Source organism: Rattus norvegicus, chromosome 4 (assembly GCF_021556685.1).
Source record: "Rattus norvegicus strain SHRSP/BbbUtx chromosome 4, alternate assembly SHRSP_T2T, whole genome shotgun sequence".
NCBI classification, from domain to species: domain Eukaryota; kingdom Metazoa; phylum Chordata; class Mammalia; order Rodentia; family Muridae; genus Rattus; species Rattus norvegicus.
In genome coordinates this window covers 165,722,487-165,741,247 of record NC_141537.1, presented here as the reverse complement: position 1 = coordinate 165,741,247, position 18,761 = coordinate 165,722,487, and the positions used below count along the sequence as shown (strand labels likewise).

At 38.3% G+C, this 18,761-nt stretch overlaps 1 protein-coding gene across 3 annotated transcripts in view; it reads left to right on the top strand.

The window, feature by feature from the left end:
• Positions 1 to 18,761, top strand: part of Ly49si2 (immunoreceptor Ly49si2) — a 41,048-nt gene that overhangs the window by 3,794 nt on the left and 18,493 nt on the right. For all 3 annotated transcript variants that reach the window (XR_015685725.1, XM_087658496.1, NM_001009498.2), the window contains exons 3-6: positions 240 to 329; positions 947 to 1,165; positions 2,370 to 2,512; positions 6,087 to 6,190. Coding sequence is in view for 2 of the 3 variants with exons in the window: in XM_087658496.1 (XP_087514622.1) it covers positions 240 to 329; positions 947 to 1,165; positions 2,370 to 2,512; positions 6,087 to 6,190 (556 nt within the window). In the remaining variant the exon portion in view is untranslated. The remainder of the gene's footprint in view (positions 1 to 239; positions 330 to 946; positions 1,166 to 2,369; positions 2,513 to 6,086; positions 6,191 to 18,761) is intronic.

Here is an 18,761-nt window from a genome sequence, read left to right as displayed (position 1 = left end):
ATTCACAATACAAGGCTAAAGCAGAAATGAGTTCAGAATTTTGTGAAACTTCACACATGAAGGATTTCTTCATTGGCAGTATTTTAGGTAGCATTCTACAATTTTCAGGGCACTTTTCACTCTGTACCATCAACTTGTACATAATTTCCCCATGTTTCTCTGCTATACAAAATTTTATTAGTATTGAGATGTGCTGTTTTCATGGTGTTGTTTTTCTTGTTTTGTTTTGTTGACTTTAGAGAGGTCAGTCCCCTGGCAGCTCATTGTGGTAGCTCTTGTAATCCTCTGTTCCCTTCGGCTGGTAGCTGTTGTAATGTTCGTGACAAACAGTGAGTAATTGAGATACATATTATTTGAACTTCTACCTAAAACATAGTTTTGGAAAGGGATGATGCAGTTAAATACTCTGTCCATTATGTAGCCTATAATTAGGAAATAAATCAGAACTTATGGACTTTAATAACTTTTCCTTATACTCTGCAGTGTTCTGTCCTTATTCATACTAATCTGTTAGCTCTGGGGCTCTTAGGAATTGCCCTGCTCTTTCTCACTCATGGTAATGTTCCTTTTGACGACTTGGTGGAAGTGTACATTCTGAGTTCAGGGGATTGTTAATATTACATAAAAGTATTGTAAGATACAGCTTTGCAAAGAACTTATGGCATTCTTTTCCTTTTTCTTTAATGCATATTGAGGTCATGGTTAAGTAAAAAGACTTCATCTGTACAGAGACAGTAAGTTTAAAGTTTATTGCATTCCTTCACATTTACAGAAAAAATAACATCCAGGCTGTGCTAAAACATAAGGTTATATGATGATATTTTGTATTCCATATGATCTAATAACAGTTGTCCCACATCCTAATAGTTTTTTAAATTCAAATTTTCATGGTGGGTTAAGAATTAGTAGAATATTTTACTTAGATATTTATTTGTGACTAATGTAGTTTTTCAGTATACTCATGAAAAACATGAACTGCATGAGACTCTAAGCCACAAGTATAATTGCACATCCATGCCGAATGACATTGACTTAAAGGAAGAAATGCTAAGAAATATGTTTATAAATTGTAGTCGAGGCAATGATCTTCTGCTATCACTAAAGAGAGAACAGACAAGATGGTACCGTGAAACTAAGACTGTTATACCTTCCTTTCAGCACACAGGTATGTACCAGGGGAAGACCAGGAATACAGAAGTGCATTATCATATATTGTTTCTTTCATGGAAGCTTTGAGGTCTAACCTTCAGCTTGAGATGCTGGTGATGCCATGGTTAATCATTTGAGGGGTTCTTATTTCATGTAGGCACTGGCAACTCAGAAATCTTTGTTTGAGTTAGCATAGTCTTAGTTTCTACAAGTCAGAGTATCATTGAAACTTCTACTGCCCCCTGGGCAAGGAATTACCAGTTATCAACATGATCATGAGAACAGACTATCAACATCAAAACCTCCCTTGTATGTCTTTCATTTCTCTCAAGGTAAGAGAATTTAACAATGACATGGCACAATGCTAAGTTCACAGTACAGAGTGGACCAGTGTGGACACAATGCATTATAGCAGATCTAGAATTCTTTCATCACTTTAACTGGCTCTGAACAACACGTGCTCATTTCCTGCCCTCCTGTTCCTGGTATCTTTTTTTTTTTGTTTTTTTTTTTGTTTTTTTTTTTTTTTCGGAGCTGGGGACCGAACCCAGGGCCTTGCGCTTGCTAGGCAAGTGCTCTACCGCTGAGCTAAATCCGCAACCCCCCTGGTATCTTATAAGCTTAAGTTTCATAGAACTGGGCTGATTTAAAAACCTAATCTGGTTAGAAACATAAGTTATGGTCCTAGACCATAGTGTGTTTCTCCTTATTCACCATCTTCAAGTTCAACCATGTTTGTCACATAGGCCAGCATCTCTCTCTTGGGTTTGATGTGAGACATGACATCATTGTGTAGTCCAGGTTGACTTGGAACTCAAAGTGTATCCAATGTTGGCCTGGAAGTCATTACTTAACCTAGGATGACCCCAAGCTAATAGTTATCTTCGTGTGTCTCTCTCTTTGGAGTACTCAGGTTATAGGCATGTTATCATGACCAGCCAATTCATTTCTCTTGAAAGGATTAATAGTATTCTTTTCTCTACTGACTCATACATGATTGACACAGGAAATGGTTCTATATCTCTAGTGTTATCAACAATGTTGCATTGCTCTTGAATGTGCAGGGTTCTCTGGGCATTATAGAATCTCATTTTCTGAAACCTGGGAGATTTTACCCCATCCCCTCTTTCTTTCTTTCAACACAACATTAATTAATATTGTGTTCTGATAACACAATACCAGAAAACAACGAATTTAACCATTTAACTTCACTTTCACAGGCAAAAATGTTGAAATATACTGGTTCTGCTATGGTATAAAATGTTATTATTTCATCCTGGACAAAAAAACCTGGATCAGATGTCAACAAGCCTGCCAGAAATCCAGATTATCCCTTCTGAAGATAGATGATGAGGATGAGCTGGTACTGTAGACACTTGCCCCTTTATTCTGTTCAATTTTGTCTCTAGCCCTGAATAATGAGATATTAAATCCATATTTTATATGTATATTATTTTTCTGTAATATGAACAAAACTTTGAGACAAATGTCCGTTACCGGAGACTCATTACTACAGATACACTTGTGTCTTTCAGTCTACTCCCTTTCTCAGGAGCCTATAAGAGAGTCCCTTAGAAAGCATGCCTTTTCCTGATTAAGTTTAAAACTTTGGTACAGCACATCCTCTGGCTGAGAGTTATTTTTCTTCATAGAGTTCTAAATAAACTCCCCCTGTCTAATGTTTGCTCTAATGTGAGACTTCCTGAGATGAGAAATCAGATGACAACAGGGAAAGTAACTAACCTCTCTGCCTGCCTATAATATGAGACAATATGAAAAATGTGTAATAAAGTGGTTGACCAGTTAGGTCCATGGTGATTTTCAATGAGACTGTCCCTATCATTACTGAACAGTATTCTTATGCTTTATAATTCCCATATCTGACATTTCCTGTTTTAATCATTACTAATGAAATCTCATTGAAGACTATATTTTTCTAGAGAAATAGTGGCAGATTCACCATGAAAACATTGTTATTTATAACACAGTATTATATTTATATATCAATTTAATACATGTTCAAATAACAACATAAAAGTATGTTTAATTACAAATAATAGAGTAAGTATCCATTTGAAACACTTAACTGTAAACATTTATTTAAAATTTTTATTATTTTTCGGTAGTAATAGTAATACTAGTAGTAGTAGTAGTAGTAGTAGTAGTAGTAGTAGTAGTAGTAGTAGTAGTAGTAGTGTAGCTACAGCAGCAGCAGCAGCAGCAGGAGAGGAGCAGGAGCAGGAGCAAAAATATTTTGCCCCCCTTGTTTTTTCAAACCCTGGCACATCAAGACAGCATGTTGGGCAGCAGGCTGTGAAAGGTACCCTGATTTCTGTTTGAGATAGATCAAATCCTTGGAAAGCCTAAATGGAACAGCAGGCAAATTCCCAGTCTCCCAGATCAAGGCCTCACTAGCTGCAGTCCCCCACTGACCCCTATAGAGAGATTTGAGATAGACCACTCACATAGGGCAATGCTCCAAGCCCCTACTCCATAGGTAAGGACATGACCACAGGTCACATAGGTTCAAGACAGATCAGTCAAAGAAATAGTCAAGTCCCTGAATATGTAGACGAGGTCTTCCAAAACTCACATGAGAATCCAATAGGAAGTACCTGCTGTCACACACTGACCCATCCAAAAATTGTATTTAAGAATCATGTTAAGGAATAAAAGTGTGCAGGAATTATTCTATTGTTTGAGAGCTTCTGTCATAAGAGCTGTAACAATGCCTCTTGGGAAGAGATCTGCTCTCCCAAAATTGCCACCAAAGCCCTCCTGTATCCTTCTTGAGCTAGTCAGTCCCCTCCTGACTCAGCCTGACCTGAGCAACCAAAGTGGCAGCATCAAAAAGGAGAAGGACTGGCAGAGGGGGTGATGAAAGCTGTTCCCTCCCCCAACCTGAGTTCTCTCCCTTCTTGGTCCAAACCCATGAACACAGCCAGGCAATAGATCTCTGTGAGGAGCCCCAGGCACCAATAGCCCCTCAACTCCATGAGGCTAGGTGCATCCTCTTCCACTGAGGCCAGACAAGGCAGCTCAGTTATATGCAGGCAACAACTTTTGTCTGCTGCAATTGTTCAGATACCAAAAGAAGATAAATCTGCATATATGCTGGGAAGCCAAGGTCCAGCCCTACATAGGTACTTTGTTTAGTGGTCTGTCTCTGAGATCCCCAAGGGTCCAGGTTAGTGTTACTCTTGGTCTTCATGTGGAGCTCTTATCCACTTAAGAGATCACAATCCATCCTCCTAGTCTTCCATAAGAGTCCCCACGCTCCATCCAAGGTTTGGCTTGGGGTTACTGTGCATGTATGACTAAGCTGATTGGTATAGGCTCACAGAGGTCAGCATCCTAGACTCCTGTCTGCAAGCATAACTGAGTATCATTAATAGGGTCATGGATTGATGCTTTTCCACAGGATGGGTCTCAATTTGAGCCAGTTATTTGTTGCCCTCTCCCTCAGTCTTACTCCATTTACAAATCCTGTATTTCTTATAGACAGGGTGAGTTTGTTTCAAAAGTTTTGTCAGTTTATTGATATTGCTATTGGTCCCCAGGGATTCTTTCCTGGCGACAGGAGGCTGTCTCACCAGTCTACATAAGTTTCTCAGCTAAGGACACCCCTACTGATTATTGTGTGCCTCTCTTATCACTGGTCACCACATTCCAGAAGATGTTCCCTACCGACTTCCTCAGCAGTTGCAGAATTCCACTGATTCTCATGACCATCAGGCCATACTCCCATGCTTCCCCACACATGAAACTGCAATTCCACTCCCCTCATGAACCCCTCTCCTGCTCAGTTCCCTGTCTCCATTTGCCTTCCATAACCATTCCAATCTCCCTTCCAAGTGAGACCCAAGAATTCTTGCTTGTGCCCCTCTTTCTGTCCAGACTACTTGGGTCTGTGGTATGTAGCACAAAAATTCTCTTCTTTATGACTAATATCCACTCATAAGTTGAAACATACCAAAACTGTCTTTGTGGGACTTGGCAACCTCAGGATGATATTCTCAAGTTCCATCCATTTGTCGGTATAACAGGTGTCTTTGTAATTCATAGATGAATACTATTCCATCGTGCAGATATTCCAAATACTTTTTTCAATTCTTCAATTGAGGGACATCTAAGAAGATTTTAGTTTCTGGATATTATGAATAAAACTGCTATGAACATAATTGAGCAAGTGTCTTTGTGAAATGATTGAGCACTTTTTGGGTATATGTCTAGGAGTGGTATGGCTTGTTCTTGAATTAGAACTATTACCACTTTTCTGGTAAACCTCCAAATTTATTTCTAAAGACATTGTGCAAGTTCCCACTCCCTCCAATACTGGAGGAGTGTTCCCCTTACTCCATAACCTTCTTAGCCTATGCTATCACTTGAGTTTTAATATTACCCATGCCTACTGGTGTAAGGTGAGGTCTCAGAGTTGTTCTGAATTGCATTTCTCTGGTTGCTGAAGACATTGAACATACATTTATGTGCTTCATGACGATTCAAGATTCCTACATTAAGAATTTTCTATTTAGCTCAGGCAGAGATAAAGCACTGGAAGAAATTGATAAATCAGTCCAAAAAATGCTAAATCAAAAAAATAGCATTAAATCTGCCTTCAATAGGAACATTGTGACTTCTAGTCCATTCATGGCTGCTTAGTGAGACTTGGTCTAAGAAACATACTCAGACAGCATGCCATGATCTTAATATCTCAAGACACTTGAAAGTTTTATTTTAAATGACTTACAGAACTGACTTAGTTTTGATTTAAATGTGCTATTGTAGGAAGTCCTATCCAGAATGAACATGGTGGGACTGATGAATGAGAGAACAGGACAGCACAGAATGATACTGGAATGGTGGGAAATTTTCTTGTTTGTTCTTTCATCAAATCTACAGAAAATTCATCGTAGGGTGTGTTATTTCTTTTACAGAAGTTCCTTCAGCTCCAGGTTCTTTCAGACCAGTACTGGATTGGATTGTCATACAATAAAGCAAAAGAGGAATGGTCATGGATTGATAATGGCCAATCTGAATTGTGAGTTTCTAAACTCTTAAGACTAACAGTGGTGTGGGAACTGGGAGGTTTGTGTGCAGAGGCTTTTTTTTTCTCATTTCTCATGCCTTTCCTCATTTTCTATGAGCTCATAGTCAAGGACAAGTTGCATAAGGAAGTCTCTGAGAAAGTGTTACAGAGGCAAGTTGTATGTTCCTGAAACTGACCAAAAGTGGCTTAAAACTGCATACATCTCAGGACTGTTTCTTGTAACATAAGAAAGGCAGGCACTACAATGTCAACAACATAAATGGTGTGGAGTGACCAAATGATCATGACATATGAATTTAACCTGAGTCATTCAGACGTTCATGTGACATTTCTTTTTGTTTTCAGCTTATATAAATATTGGTCATATATAAACACAGGGTCATGTTTATATAAACATACATATGTAGCCCAGCCATCCATTTAAGCTCTTTTGAAAATCCCAAGGTGTTTGCTTATTTATAATCTGCTAGAAAACTCTTCCAAGATTATCTTTATTAGTAATATGCATTTTTATTGAGTATCATAAAACATCAAATAATATATGAGCATACAAAACCCTAACCTCCTCAAAACTCAAACAGGAATCATACTAATTCATGTCTTCAAGTTAACTGTCTAGAGGTTCATCGTTGTATGCAATCTATTGGAACAAGTAACACACAGTACCCAAACACTCCATAAAGAATTATCTTTCTCTTTTCCTGCAGCTTTCACCTAAGAATAGTGATTTCTTAAGAAGATATAAATTTAAAGATATATCATCTTGTTAAGAATCCTGAAATACATAGAGCTTTCTGCCTCGTCTGGTTCTTATATTTTATTCTATGTCCTGTTCTGTGCCCTCTCCAGAAATTTGCTGTTGTTATACAGGCAAGGAATTTGATGCAGATATCTCCTTTAGGACTCAGCACATATACACTTCTCCTATGCACTGTGACAAATTCTACCACTCTACATGTACGATAGCCCACTTTGTAAAGAAGGTTCTCTGCCTTAGAGAAGCATTTCAACTTTATGAGTTCTCGTTTGTTGACTGTTCATCTTATAGCATGAGTCATTGATATTGTTTTCAGGAAAATTTGCACTCTTTCCATGTGTTTCAGGATCTTGTCTACTTTCTCTTCTAGTAGACTTAGCATATCTCTTTTTATGTAGAAGACCTTGATGTACTTGGACTTGATCTTTGGAAATGGAGAATATGAACCAATTTGAATTCTTCTACATGGTCACCCTCCAGTTAACCCAGCACCATTTGTTGAAACTGCTACCTTTTTCCACAGAATGGTTTTAACTTTTTTGTCAACGTTGAAGTGACCATAGGCTGTGGTTTATTTCTGGGTCTTCAATTCTATTCCATTGATCTATGTGCATTTCTCTGCACAAATGCCAGGTCATTTAGTATTTTTTTATCACTATTGCTCTGTAGAACAGCTTCAGGTGTGAAATGGTGATCCCTGCAGAACTTCATTAATTATTGGGAATAATTTTGCTACTTTTTTTTAAAAATTCCAAATGAATTTGAGAATTTCTCATTATAACTGTGAAGAATTGTATTGGAATTTTGATGAGGATTGCACTGAATATTTTGGTTTTAGATTTCTTTTGGTAAGGTGGCCATTTTTATTATGTTAACCCTGCTGATGCATCAGCATGGGAGACTGTTCTATCTTCTGAGGAATTCTTGAATTCTTTTCTTCAGACACTTGAAGTACTTGTCATATAAATCTTTCACTTACCTGTTTAGATTCATACCAAGGTTTTTTTCATAATACCTGAAACTATTGTGTAGGGTGTTGTTTCCATATTTTTCACAGTCTGGATATCCTTTCAATATAGGAAGCCTATTAATTTGATAGAATTTATTTTATATAATTAGTGACTATCGTGAAAGATGTTGCTTCCATAATTTCATTGTCTGCCCATTTATCCTTTCAGTAGGGGAAGGCTGATCTGTTAGAGTCAATTTATATCCAGGCACTTTGCAGAAGTTGGTCAGCAACTGTAGCAGTTCTTTGGTTGAATTTGTGGGGTCTCTTATGTAAATTATCATATTATCTGCAAAGAGTGATATTTTGACTTCCTCCTGTTCAATTTTTATTTCCTTGATTTACTTTGTTGTCTAATTGCTCTGGCTAGAAGTTGGAATAGTATAATTTTGACAAAATCACAACTTATATATTGTAAACTATCTTTACCAGCCCTAAAATAGATAGAGGGCTGATATCTATAATTTACAGAAACCTCAAAAGTTAGACTGCAGAGAGCCTAATAACCCTATGGAAATGGGACTCACAGCTAAACAAAGAATTCTCAAGTAAAAAATCTTGCATAACCAGGTAGTACCTAAAAAATGTTCAACATCCTTAGTTATTGGGGACAGCAAATCAAATTATCCTGAGTTCCCACCTCATACCAATCACAATGGCAAAGATCAAAAACAAATTTGACAGCAGATGTTGATGAGGATGTGGAGGAAGTGGAACACTCCTCCATTTCTAGTAGGACTTCAGGCTGGTAAAACCCCTTTGCAAATCAAGCTGGCAATTCCTCAGAAAACTGGAAATAGTTCTAACTGAAGACTCAGTTATAGCACTCCTGGACATACACCCAAAAGTTATTTCAAAATATAAGGACAGAGGCTCCACCATGTTTTTAGCAGCCTTATTTATAATCACCAGAAGCTCAAAATAATCCAGTTGTCCCTTAAAAGAAATATGGATTCTGAAAATATAGTTCAATTATATAATCGAGTACTACTCCACTACCAAAAACAATGATTCATAAAATTCATAGGTAAATGGATGGAACTACAAAATATCATCCCAAGTGAGGTGACCTAATCATAAGAAAATACACATGGTTTGCACACAAAGATAAGTAGGTATTAGCTATAAGGTCAAATTATGCAAGATACAATCCATAGACCACATGAAGCACAAAGAAAAAGATGACCAAAGTGTGAATGCTTCACTCCTTCTAAAAAAGGGAGGACAAAAATATACATAGGAGTATAAATGGAGACAGACTTTGGAGCAAAGGTCAAGAAATGGCTATTTGGCTATATTTGGCTATTCCTGAGACAGCCACACCTGGGAATTCAGCATATATACACATATACGCATATATATATGCATATATATATATATATATATATATATATATATATATATATACACATAACCACTAAAACTAGACAATATTGATGAAGCCTATAAGGGCATGCTGAAAGGAGACTGATATAGGTGTCTACAGGTTGACTAATCCAGAGCATGACAAATAAAGAGGCAAATGCTACCAGAAGACTACTAAAGTGAGAATGACATCCCCGTTGGAGGAATTAGAGAAAGGAGTAAAGAAACTGAAGGGGCTTGCAACCCCATAACAACAACAATACTAACCAACCAGAGTTACTAATGTTAAACCACTGCCCAAAGACTACACATGGACAGAGCCATGGATCCAGCTGCATATGTAACAGAGGATGGACTTGTTGGGCACCAAGGGGAGGAGAAGCCCTTAGTTTTGCCAAGGCTGGACTCCCAAGTGTAAGGGAATGTCAGGTAGAAGAGTAGGAATGGTGTTGGTTATCAAGGGTGAACACCCTTAAAGAAGAAGGGGAGGGGAATAGGAGAGGGTGTTTATTTATGGGAAACTAGGAAGGGGAATAAAATTTGAAATGTAAATAAAAGGTAGCCAATAATAACAAAAAAGTGATAAAACCAAGATGTGGAATCTTCAATCCTACATAGAATAGGGTACAAAATAATCGTAGCAAGTAGAGTGAAGGAGGAACCTGGGAGGAAGAGAGAAAGGGGACATCAAACGGAGGTAGGATCAAGTACAAGAAGCATGTAAAGAATGTCAGGAAATTGAATATAAATATGTAGTAGTGAGTGATGGGGAAGTACAGGTAATGACTAGAAAGTCTCAGATACCAGGGATGCAAGAGGTACCCAGGTCCCAGTGGGGATGACTATAGATGAAATATGTAGGAAAGTGGACAAATAATTTGTGACAACCACATCCAGGGATAGGCGTGACCCTTAGTTGAGGTATGGGGCCACCAAGCAGTCTCAATGTTTTTTACCCAGAATGTTCCTTTACAAAGGAAAGGCAGGTTCAAAAGTTGGAAGGAGACTAAAGAAAGACCATCCACAGACTATCCCACCTAAGGATCCATCCCCATTTGTAGACACCAAAACTTGATACTATTGCTGATGCCAAGAAGTGCTTGCTAAGCAGAGCCTGGTATGACTATTCTCTGAGAGGTTCTACTATCACATGACCAACACAGATACAGTTATTCATAGCCAACCATCTTCCTGAGCCCATGGACGTCAATGGAAGAGCTAGGGGAAGACTGTAGGAGCTGAAGGTAATTATAACCCCATAAAAAGATCAATATCAACTAAGTGGAGGATCTAGAACTCCCAGAGACTAACAACCATCCAGAGAGTATACATGGAAGGATCCAGGGTTCCAGATACATAGGTATCAGAGGATGACTTTATCTGACATCAGAGGGAGGGGAGGTCTTTGTTCCTGTGGAGGCTTGATGCCCCAGCATAGGGAGATACTAGAGAGGTGAGACTGGCATTGGTAAGTGGGTGGAGGAGCACAGTCCTGTAGGTGAAATTAAGGGTGTTATAGTAGATGGGATGCGGGATTGTGGTGGGGTAACAATGAGGCAGGATATCATTTGAAATGTAAATGAATGACATCGCAAAAAAAAAAGGGAAAAAAAGATTCATCTTTGATCGAGTTGAGAGCAGCACAAGTCTAGGCCATAGCGATAAATTCTAGGAGCGCATTTTACCCACTGACTACATAGCAGGACAATTGGCACAAGTGGCCTCTGACCACCTTCAATCTCAGGCTTTGGAGTTAGATTACAGCATCAGACATGGTTCCCTCTTATCGTAAAGGACCTAGTTCCAGTAAGAAAGCATCAATTTATCCTGCAACATATCTTGCTTAACAGGTCAGCATTGTAGCATGCAGGGTCCAGTGCTGAATAGGTCTACTCATATCTTTTCTTCTCTGCAACCAGCAAAACCAGTTTCTAGCCCTTTGAAAGCCAAACGAGGGGAAGATATTTCCATATTGATTGGGATTGACTTCTCTATGTGTTGGTGTCAAAATGGGAAGTGTCTTCAGCAATAGGTTTTTCCATGTGGTTATGATAGATACCCAAGGGGAGGAGCAGTATCCTGTGCTGTGTAGAACACCCTTGTCATCTCCCAGACCAGTAAGTAATTCCTCTTGAAGAGTCCTTTGCCTTGCAACTGGGTTCCTTTTAAAAACTCATATCTTCTTTTGAATGGATTCTCTCTTCAGTAAGTGCTCCCTTTCCTCCCAAACTTACTACCCACCCAAAGTCATACTATTTCTTTCTCCTCTAAACAACAAAAAAGGGGGAAATAAAATCAATCACGCGATCAAAATACACAAAAATCACAAAAAGACAAAAACATTTCCCCTCCCCAAAACCAAAACAATTACACAAACAACACACACACACACACACACACACACACACACACACACACACACACACACACACACACACACACCACTCCAAAGAACCAAGGAATAATGGAGTTTGTTTTCTGTTGACCATCTATGAACTTACTATCTTGTGAGTTTTTATAGGGACATTTACATATCCTTAGTTTTGGTTAATCTATCCTTTATTCTCTCATGTGCCTTATTTTTCAATCCTCATTCACCTTTGTACTTGAATCCTCAAAATATACCTTCTGCTTTCAATTTATATATATATATATATATATATATATATATATATATATATATAATTTTTTCTGGTTGCTGATTTTTTTAGAAATACAAATTTTCAGAAATCACCTCAATATTATTTATTCTTTACTAATTTTTCTATGTAGATATATTTTAATTTGCTTTCTATAGAATATAAAATAGATGGAATTTTTGTTATTTTGTTCATATTTTGAAATAAGGAATCATCTCAAGATTCAGGCATTCCTTGAACTCGTGATCCTCTTAGTTCTGTCAGGTATTGGGAATACAGGCATGCATGCCTAGCCTATCTTTAATTTCTTGAAAGATGTCAGTTATTCTTATTTTACACGTGCTAGTGATAATTCTAGTGTCTCTAATCTTATGGATTTAATGTTCTATTTCTGTTGTCTTCTGTTCATTATGTCATTTTCTTAGGGGCATTTACTGGATTTCTTTGCAAATTGCTCTAGAAACAGTCTGAGGCATGGCATCTAGACTGATTATTTTCTTAGGAAACTATAATTCAGTGCGTGGGCATGTGGCAGGTATTTCTCATTTTTGATCAGCCTCTGCTGATCCTTTGAAGTGACAGCTCTGCTGAAGCCTAAGCCTGTTGGCTTGGTGCTCCTGACTGTGCATCAAGTGGGGTTTTAATTATTAATTAATATTTGATTATGACCATTTTCTATAGCCATGTCTAACCTGGGTTTAAATCCTCCTAATTTAGCCACCCAAATGATAAGGTTAGTGACCTGCCTCACTTTCCATACTGTCATAACAATTTTATATATTTTAGTGTACATTTGAAAGTAAGTTATACTAAGAATGTAGTTGTGCCACTTAATACACTGTCTAAATTATTTTTCTCCTACTTTGTGGGGTATGAAGTATGAAGTCAGGCTGTTGGTTTGTATTAGCAATGTTACTGGCCCAAGAATTTTTTTATGAGCTCAGAGAAAATTAACAGTTTTATTGATGAACTTTTGATTAAGTCCATAATTTGTACACTTTGGATAATAAACCTTATTTTCAAAAACCTTGGCTTAAATCAATATGCTTTAAACTTAAATAACTGCCCATTTTACTTTTTGTCTACTATTGATTTATCTGTAATGGAATTATTATCTAAGAGGCTGTGTATTTTTCAGTGTCACAAATATAGATAATGATGACTGTGGTAAAGCCACTCCATATCTGTGCAAAGAGAGTATTGCTTTTCTCAGAATTTCTGTGAGAAGGGAAGGAAAGATAAAAGTGGAACCTTTTGTTATACTTGTTAATTTCCTGTAATGATTTGGGACTACATAGTGACCAAATGTTTTAACCACAGGTCTTTTTATTTTTTTACTAGACCTTTATTAATTTGGATATTTCTTATTTCATTTCGATTTTCATTCCCTTTCCAGTTTCTGGTCCAACATACCCCTAACTCCTACCCCTCTCCTTCTATATGACTCTTCCCCTCCCCATCCTCTCCCCATTACCGCCCTCCCCCAACAATCACGTACACTGAGGGTTCAATCGTGTCAGGACCAAGGGCTTCCCCTTCAACTGTTGCTCTTACTACGCTATTCATTGCTACCTATGCGGTAGGAGCCCAGAGTCAGTCCATGTTCGCTGTTTGGGTAGTGGCTTAGTCCCTAGAAGCTCTGGTTGGATGGCATTGTTGTTCATATGGGGTCTCGAGCCCCTTCAAGCTCTTTTAGTCCTTTCTCTGATTCCTTCAAACTGGGTCCCGTTCTCAGTTCAGAGGTTTGCTGCTGGTATTCGCTCGCCTATGTATTTGCAGTATTCTGGCTGTGTCTCTCAGGAGAGATATACATCCACTTCCTGTCAGTCTGCACTTCTTTGCTTCATCCATCTTATCTAGTTTGGTGGCTTTATATCTATGGGCCACATGTGTGGCAGGCTCTGAATGGGTGTTCCTTCTGCCTCTGTTGTACACTTTGCCTCCCTATTCCCTCCCATGGTTATTCTTGTTCCCTTTTAAAGAAAGAGTGAAACTCTCATTTTGGTCATCCTTCTTGAGTTTCATGTGCTCTTTGCATATAGGGTAATTTGTGGATTTTGGATAATATCCACTTATCAATGAGTACATACCATGGGTGTTTTTCTGTGATTGAGTTACCTCACTCAGGATGATATTTTCCAGTTCCATCCATTTGCCTAGGAATTTCATAAATTCATTGTTTTTGATAGCTGAGTAGCATTCCATTCTGTAGATGTACCACATTTTCTGTATCCATTCCTCTGTTGAAGGGCATCTGGGTTTTTTCCATCTTCTGGCTATAATAAATAAGGCTGCTATGAACATAGTGGACCATGTGTCTTTGTTATATGTTGGGGTATCTTTTGGGTATATGCCCAAAAGAGGTATAGCTGGGTCTTCAGGTAGTTCAATGTCCAATTTTCTGAGGAACCTCCAGACTGATTTCCAGAATGGTTGTGCCAGTCTGCAATCCAACCAACAATGGAGGAGTGTTCCTCTTTCTCCACATCCTTGCCAGCATCTGCTGTCACCTGAGTTTTTGATCTTAGCCATTCTCACTGGTGCGAGATGGAATCTCAGGGTTGTTTAGATTTGCATTTCCTTTATTACTAAAGATATTAAACATTTCTTTAGGTGTTTCTCAGTCATGTGGCATTCCACAGCTCTGAATTCTTTGTTTAGCTCTGAACCCCATTTTTGATAGGGTTATTTGTCTCCCTGCAGTCTAATTTCTTGAGTTCTTTGTACATTTTGGATATAAGCCCTCTATCCATTGTAGGATTGGTAAAGATCTTTTCCCAATCTATAGGTTGCCATTGTGTCTAACAACAGTGTCCTTTACCTTACAGAAACCTTGTACTTTTATGAAATCCCATTTGTCGATTCTTGGTCTTAGAGCATAAGCCATTGGTGTTCGTTCAGGAAATTTTCTCCAGTCCCCATGTGTTTGAGATTCTTCCCCACTTTTTCTTCTATTAGTTTGAGTGTACCTGGTTTGAAGTGGAGGTCCTTGATTCACTTGGACTTAAGCTTTGTACAGGGCTATAAGCGTGGACCTATCTGCATTCTTCTTCATGCTGACCTCCAGTTGAACCAGCACTATTTGCTGAAAATGCTATCTTTTTTCCATTGGATGGTTTTGGCCCCTTGATCAAAAAGCAAGTGCCCATATGGGTGTGGGTTCATTTCTGGGTCTTCAATTCTATTCTACTGGTCTATCTGTCTGTCTCTGTACAAATACCATGCAGTTTTTATCATTAGTGCTTTGTAATATTGCTTGAGTTCAGGGATAGTGATTCCCCCAGAAGTCCTTTTATTGTTGAGGATAGTTTTAGGTATCCTAGGTTTTATGTTATTCCAGATGAATTTGCATATTGTTCTGTCTAACTCTATGAAGAAGTGGGTTGGTATTTTGATGGGGATTGCATTGAATCTATAGATCGCTTTTGGTAAAATGGCCATTGGTACTATATTTATCCTGCCAACCCAGGAGTATCTTCTTCAATTTCTTTCTTCAGAGACTTGAAGTTCTTATAATATAGATCTTACACTTGATTGGTTAAAGTCACACCAAATTATTGTACATCATTTGGGACTATTATGAAGGGTGTCGTTTCCCTAATTTCATTCTCGGCTTGTTTTTCTTTTGTGTAGAGGAAGGCTACTGATTTATTTGAGTTGATTTTATACCCATTCACTTTACTGAAGGTGTTTATCAGGTTCAGTAGTTCTCTGGAAGAACTTTTGGGATCACTTAAGTATACAATCATATCATCTGTAAATAGTGATATTTTGACTTCTTCCTTTCCTATCTGTATTCCTTTGATCTTCTTTTGTTGTCTGCTTGCTCTGTTGTCCTTGCTAGGACCTGGATATCTATATTGAATAAGTAGGGAAAGAGTGCGCAGCCTTATCTAGTCCCTGAATTTAGTTGGTTTGCTTCAAGTTTCTCTCAATAGTCTAATATTAGATACTGGTCTGCGTATATGGCTTTTACTATGTTTGGTATGGGCCTTGAATCCCTGTTCCAGGACTTTTATCATGAAGGGATGTTGAATTTTTTCAAATGCTTTCTCAGCATCTAATGAAATGATCACATGTTTTTTATCTTTCAGTTTGTTTATATAGTGGATTACGTTGATGGTTTTCCGTATATTAAACCATCCCTGCATCCCTGGAATGAAGCCTACTTAATCATGTTGGATGATTGTTTTGATGTGCTGTTGGATTCGGTTTGCACAATTTTTATGGAGTATCTTTGTATCGATATTCATAAGGGAAATTGGTCTGAAGATCTCTTTCTTTGTTGGGTCTTTGTGTGGTTTAGGTATAAGAGTAATTGTGGCTTCATAGAAGAAATTTGGTAGCACTCCATCTGTTCCAATTTCATGGAATAGTTTGGATAGTGTTGGAATGAGGTCTTCTATGAAGGTCTAATAGAATTCTGCACTGACCTGGGCTCTTTTTGGTTAGGATACTTTTAATGAGTGCTTCTATTTCTTTAGGAGTTATGGTGTTGTTTAAATGGTTTATTTGTTCCTGATTTAACTTGGGTACCTGGTATCTGTCTAGGAAATTGTCCATTTCCTCCAGATTTTCAAGTTTTGTTGAATATAGGCTTTTGTAGTAGGATCTGATGATTTTTTGAATTTCCTCTGGCTCTGTTGTTATGTCTCCCTTTTCATTTCTGATTTTGTTAATTTGGACACTCTCTGTATCCTCCGGTTAGTCTGGATAAGGGTTGATCTATCTTGTTGACTTTCTCAAAGAACCAGCTTTTGGGTCTGTTCACTTTTTGTATAGTTTTTTTGTTTCTACTTGGTTTATTTTAGCTCTGAGTTTGATTGTGTCCTGCCTTCTACTCCTCCTGGGTGTGTTTGCTTCTTTTTGTTCTAGAGATTTTAGGAGTGCTGTCAAGCTGGGGATTTATGCTCTCTCATGTTTCTTTCTTCAGGCACTCAGAGCTATGAGTTTTCCTCTTAGCACAGCTTTCATTGTGTCCCATGAGTTTTTAACCATAGGTCTTAGGCCACCATGCAAATAGGTTGATTGACTGGAAAGGGAAAAATGTTCTTTTGAAATCTGACTTAAAATGGCAAAGGCCATTTTTCTTCCTGTTATTCCAAACAGCTTTGAAGTTCATTGGTTGGGTGCACATATCTGCATCTGACTCTTTCAGCAGCTTCTTTGGTCTTTTAGAGGGCAGTCATAATAATTCACCTTTTGTGAACACCCCATAGCCTAGGTAATTGTGCCAGGTCTTAGCGTCTCCCTTTGAGCTGGATGCCACTTACGACCTGATGCTGGACATTCATTTCATCATGCTCCATTTCCATTCCTGAATTACTTATAGACAATGTCAGAGCTTTGAATTTGTGATAGCAACCCTATGCCTCACTTGATACTTTGTCTCTCTGTGGTACGTTAGCACTATAAGTTCCCTTCCACACTGTAGAGCATTTTATCAAGGGTAAACCCTTGTGTCCTGAGAGTCTCTCACTTTCCAGCTCTCTGGAATATTCTACAAGTTTCTCCCAACCTCTCTACACCTGAGTTTTCCAGTTATCTTTCTTCTGCTGGCCCTCAGGGCTTCAGTCCTTTTCTCCCACCCAATACCACATCATGTTCTTCTCTCCCCCAACCCCATGTCCTTATACAACCCCTGTCCCTCCCTCTCTCCTCCTCTTGTAGTTGTGTTCTTTTCTCTCTGAAGTGGGACTGAGTTTTCCTCACTTGGGCCCTTCAGTTTGTTAACATTTTTTAGTTTTGTGAACTGTGTTTGTGTATTTTTGGCTAATATCCAGTTATCAGTGAGAACATACCGTGCATGTTCTTTGGGTCTGAGTTACTTCACTCAGGATGATATTTTCTAGTTCCATTTGCCTACAGTTCTCAGGATATCCTTATTCTAAATATCTCAGTAGTATTCCATTGTGTAAATGTAGCATAGTTTCTGTATCCATTCTTCTGTCCTGGGACATCTGGGTTGTTTCCAGATTCTTACTAATACAAATAAGTCTGCTAAGAATGTAGTGGAACATGGTATAGTGGGGAATCTTTTGGGTACATCCACAAGAGAGTTATTTCTTGGTCTTTGTGTAGGTCTATTTCCAATTTTCTGAGGAATCTCTAAATTGACTTCCAGAGTTGGTGTACCAGTTTGTAATCCTACTAGGAATGGAGGAGAGTTTCTATTTCTCCACATCCTAGCCAACATGTATTGTCCCCTGATGTTTTGATCTTATCCATTCTGACTATTATAAGATGGAATCTCACGGTCATTTTGATTTGCATTTCAGTGATAACTAAGGATTTTGAACATTTCTTTAGGTCCTTTCAGCAATTTGAGATTTCTCTGCTGTGCATTATCAGTTTAGTTCTATATCCCGTTTTTTGATTGATTTTCTTTGGGTGGTACCTCAGGATTGTTTTGATTCACATTTCCCTGATGACAGTCACCAAACCCAGTCACTACTGGGGATGCCAAGAGGTGGATGCTAATAGAAGTCTGATATAGTTTTCTCTTAAGAGATTCTGCCAGGGGACTGGGGATTTAGCTCAGTGTTAGAGCGCTTGCCTAGGAAGCGCAAGGCCCTGGGTTCGGTCCCCAGCCCTGAAAAAAAGAACCAAAAAAAAAAAAAAAAGAGAGAGACTCTGTAGACCTGGAGGGACTTAAATATTAAGGATCTCAGTTTTGAGTGCATTCTTTAGTTAGTCACCTCTAGGTTTCTTAGGGGAAACACTAGCTTCAGTGCTGCCCTGACCATCTAAGTTTTCCTGCTAACAACTCAGGTGGAGTATAAATCTGATTTC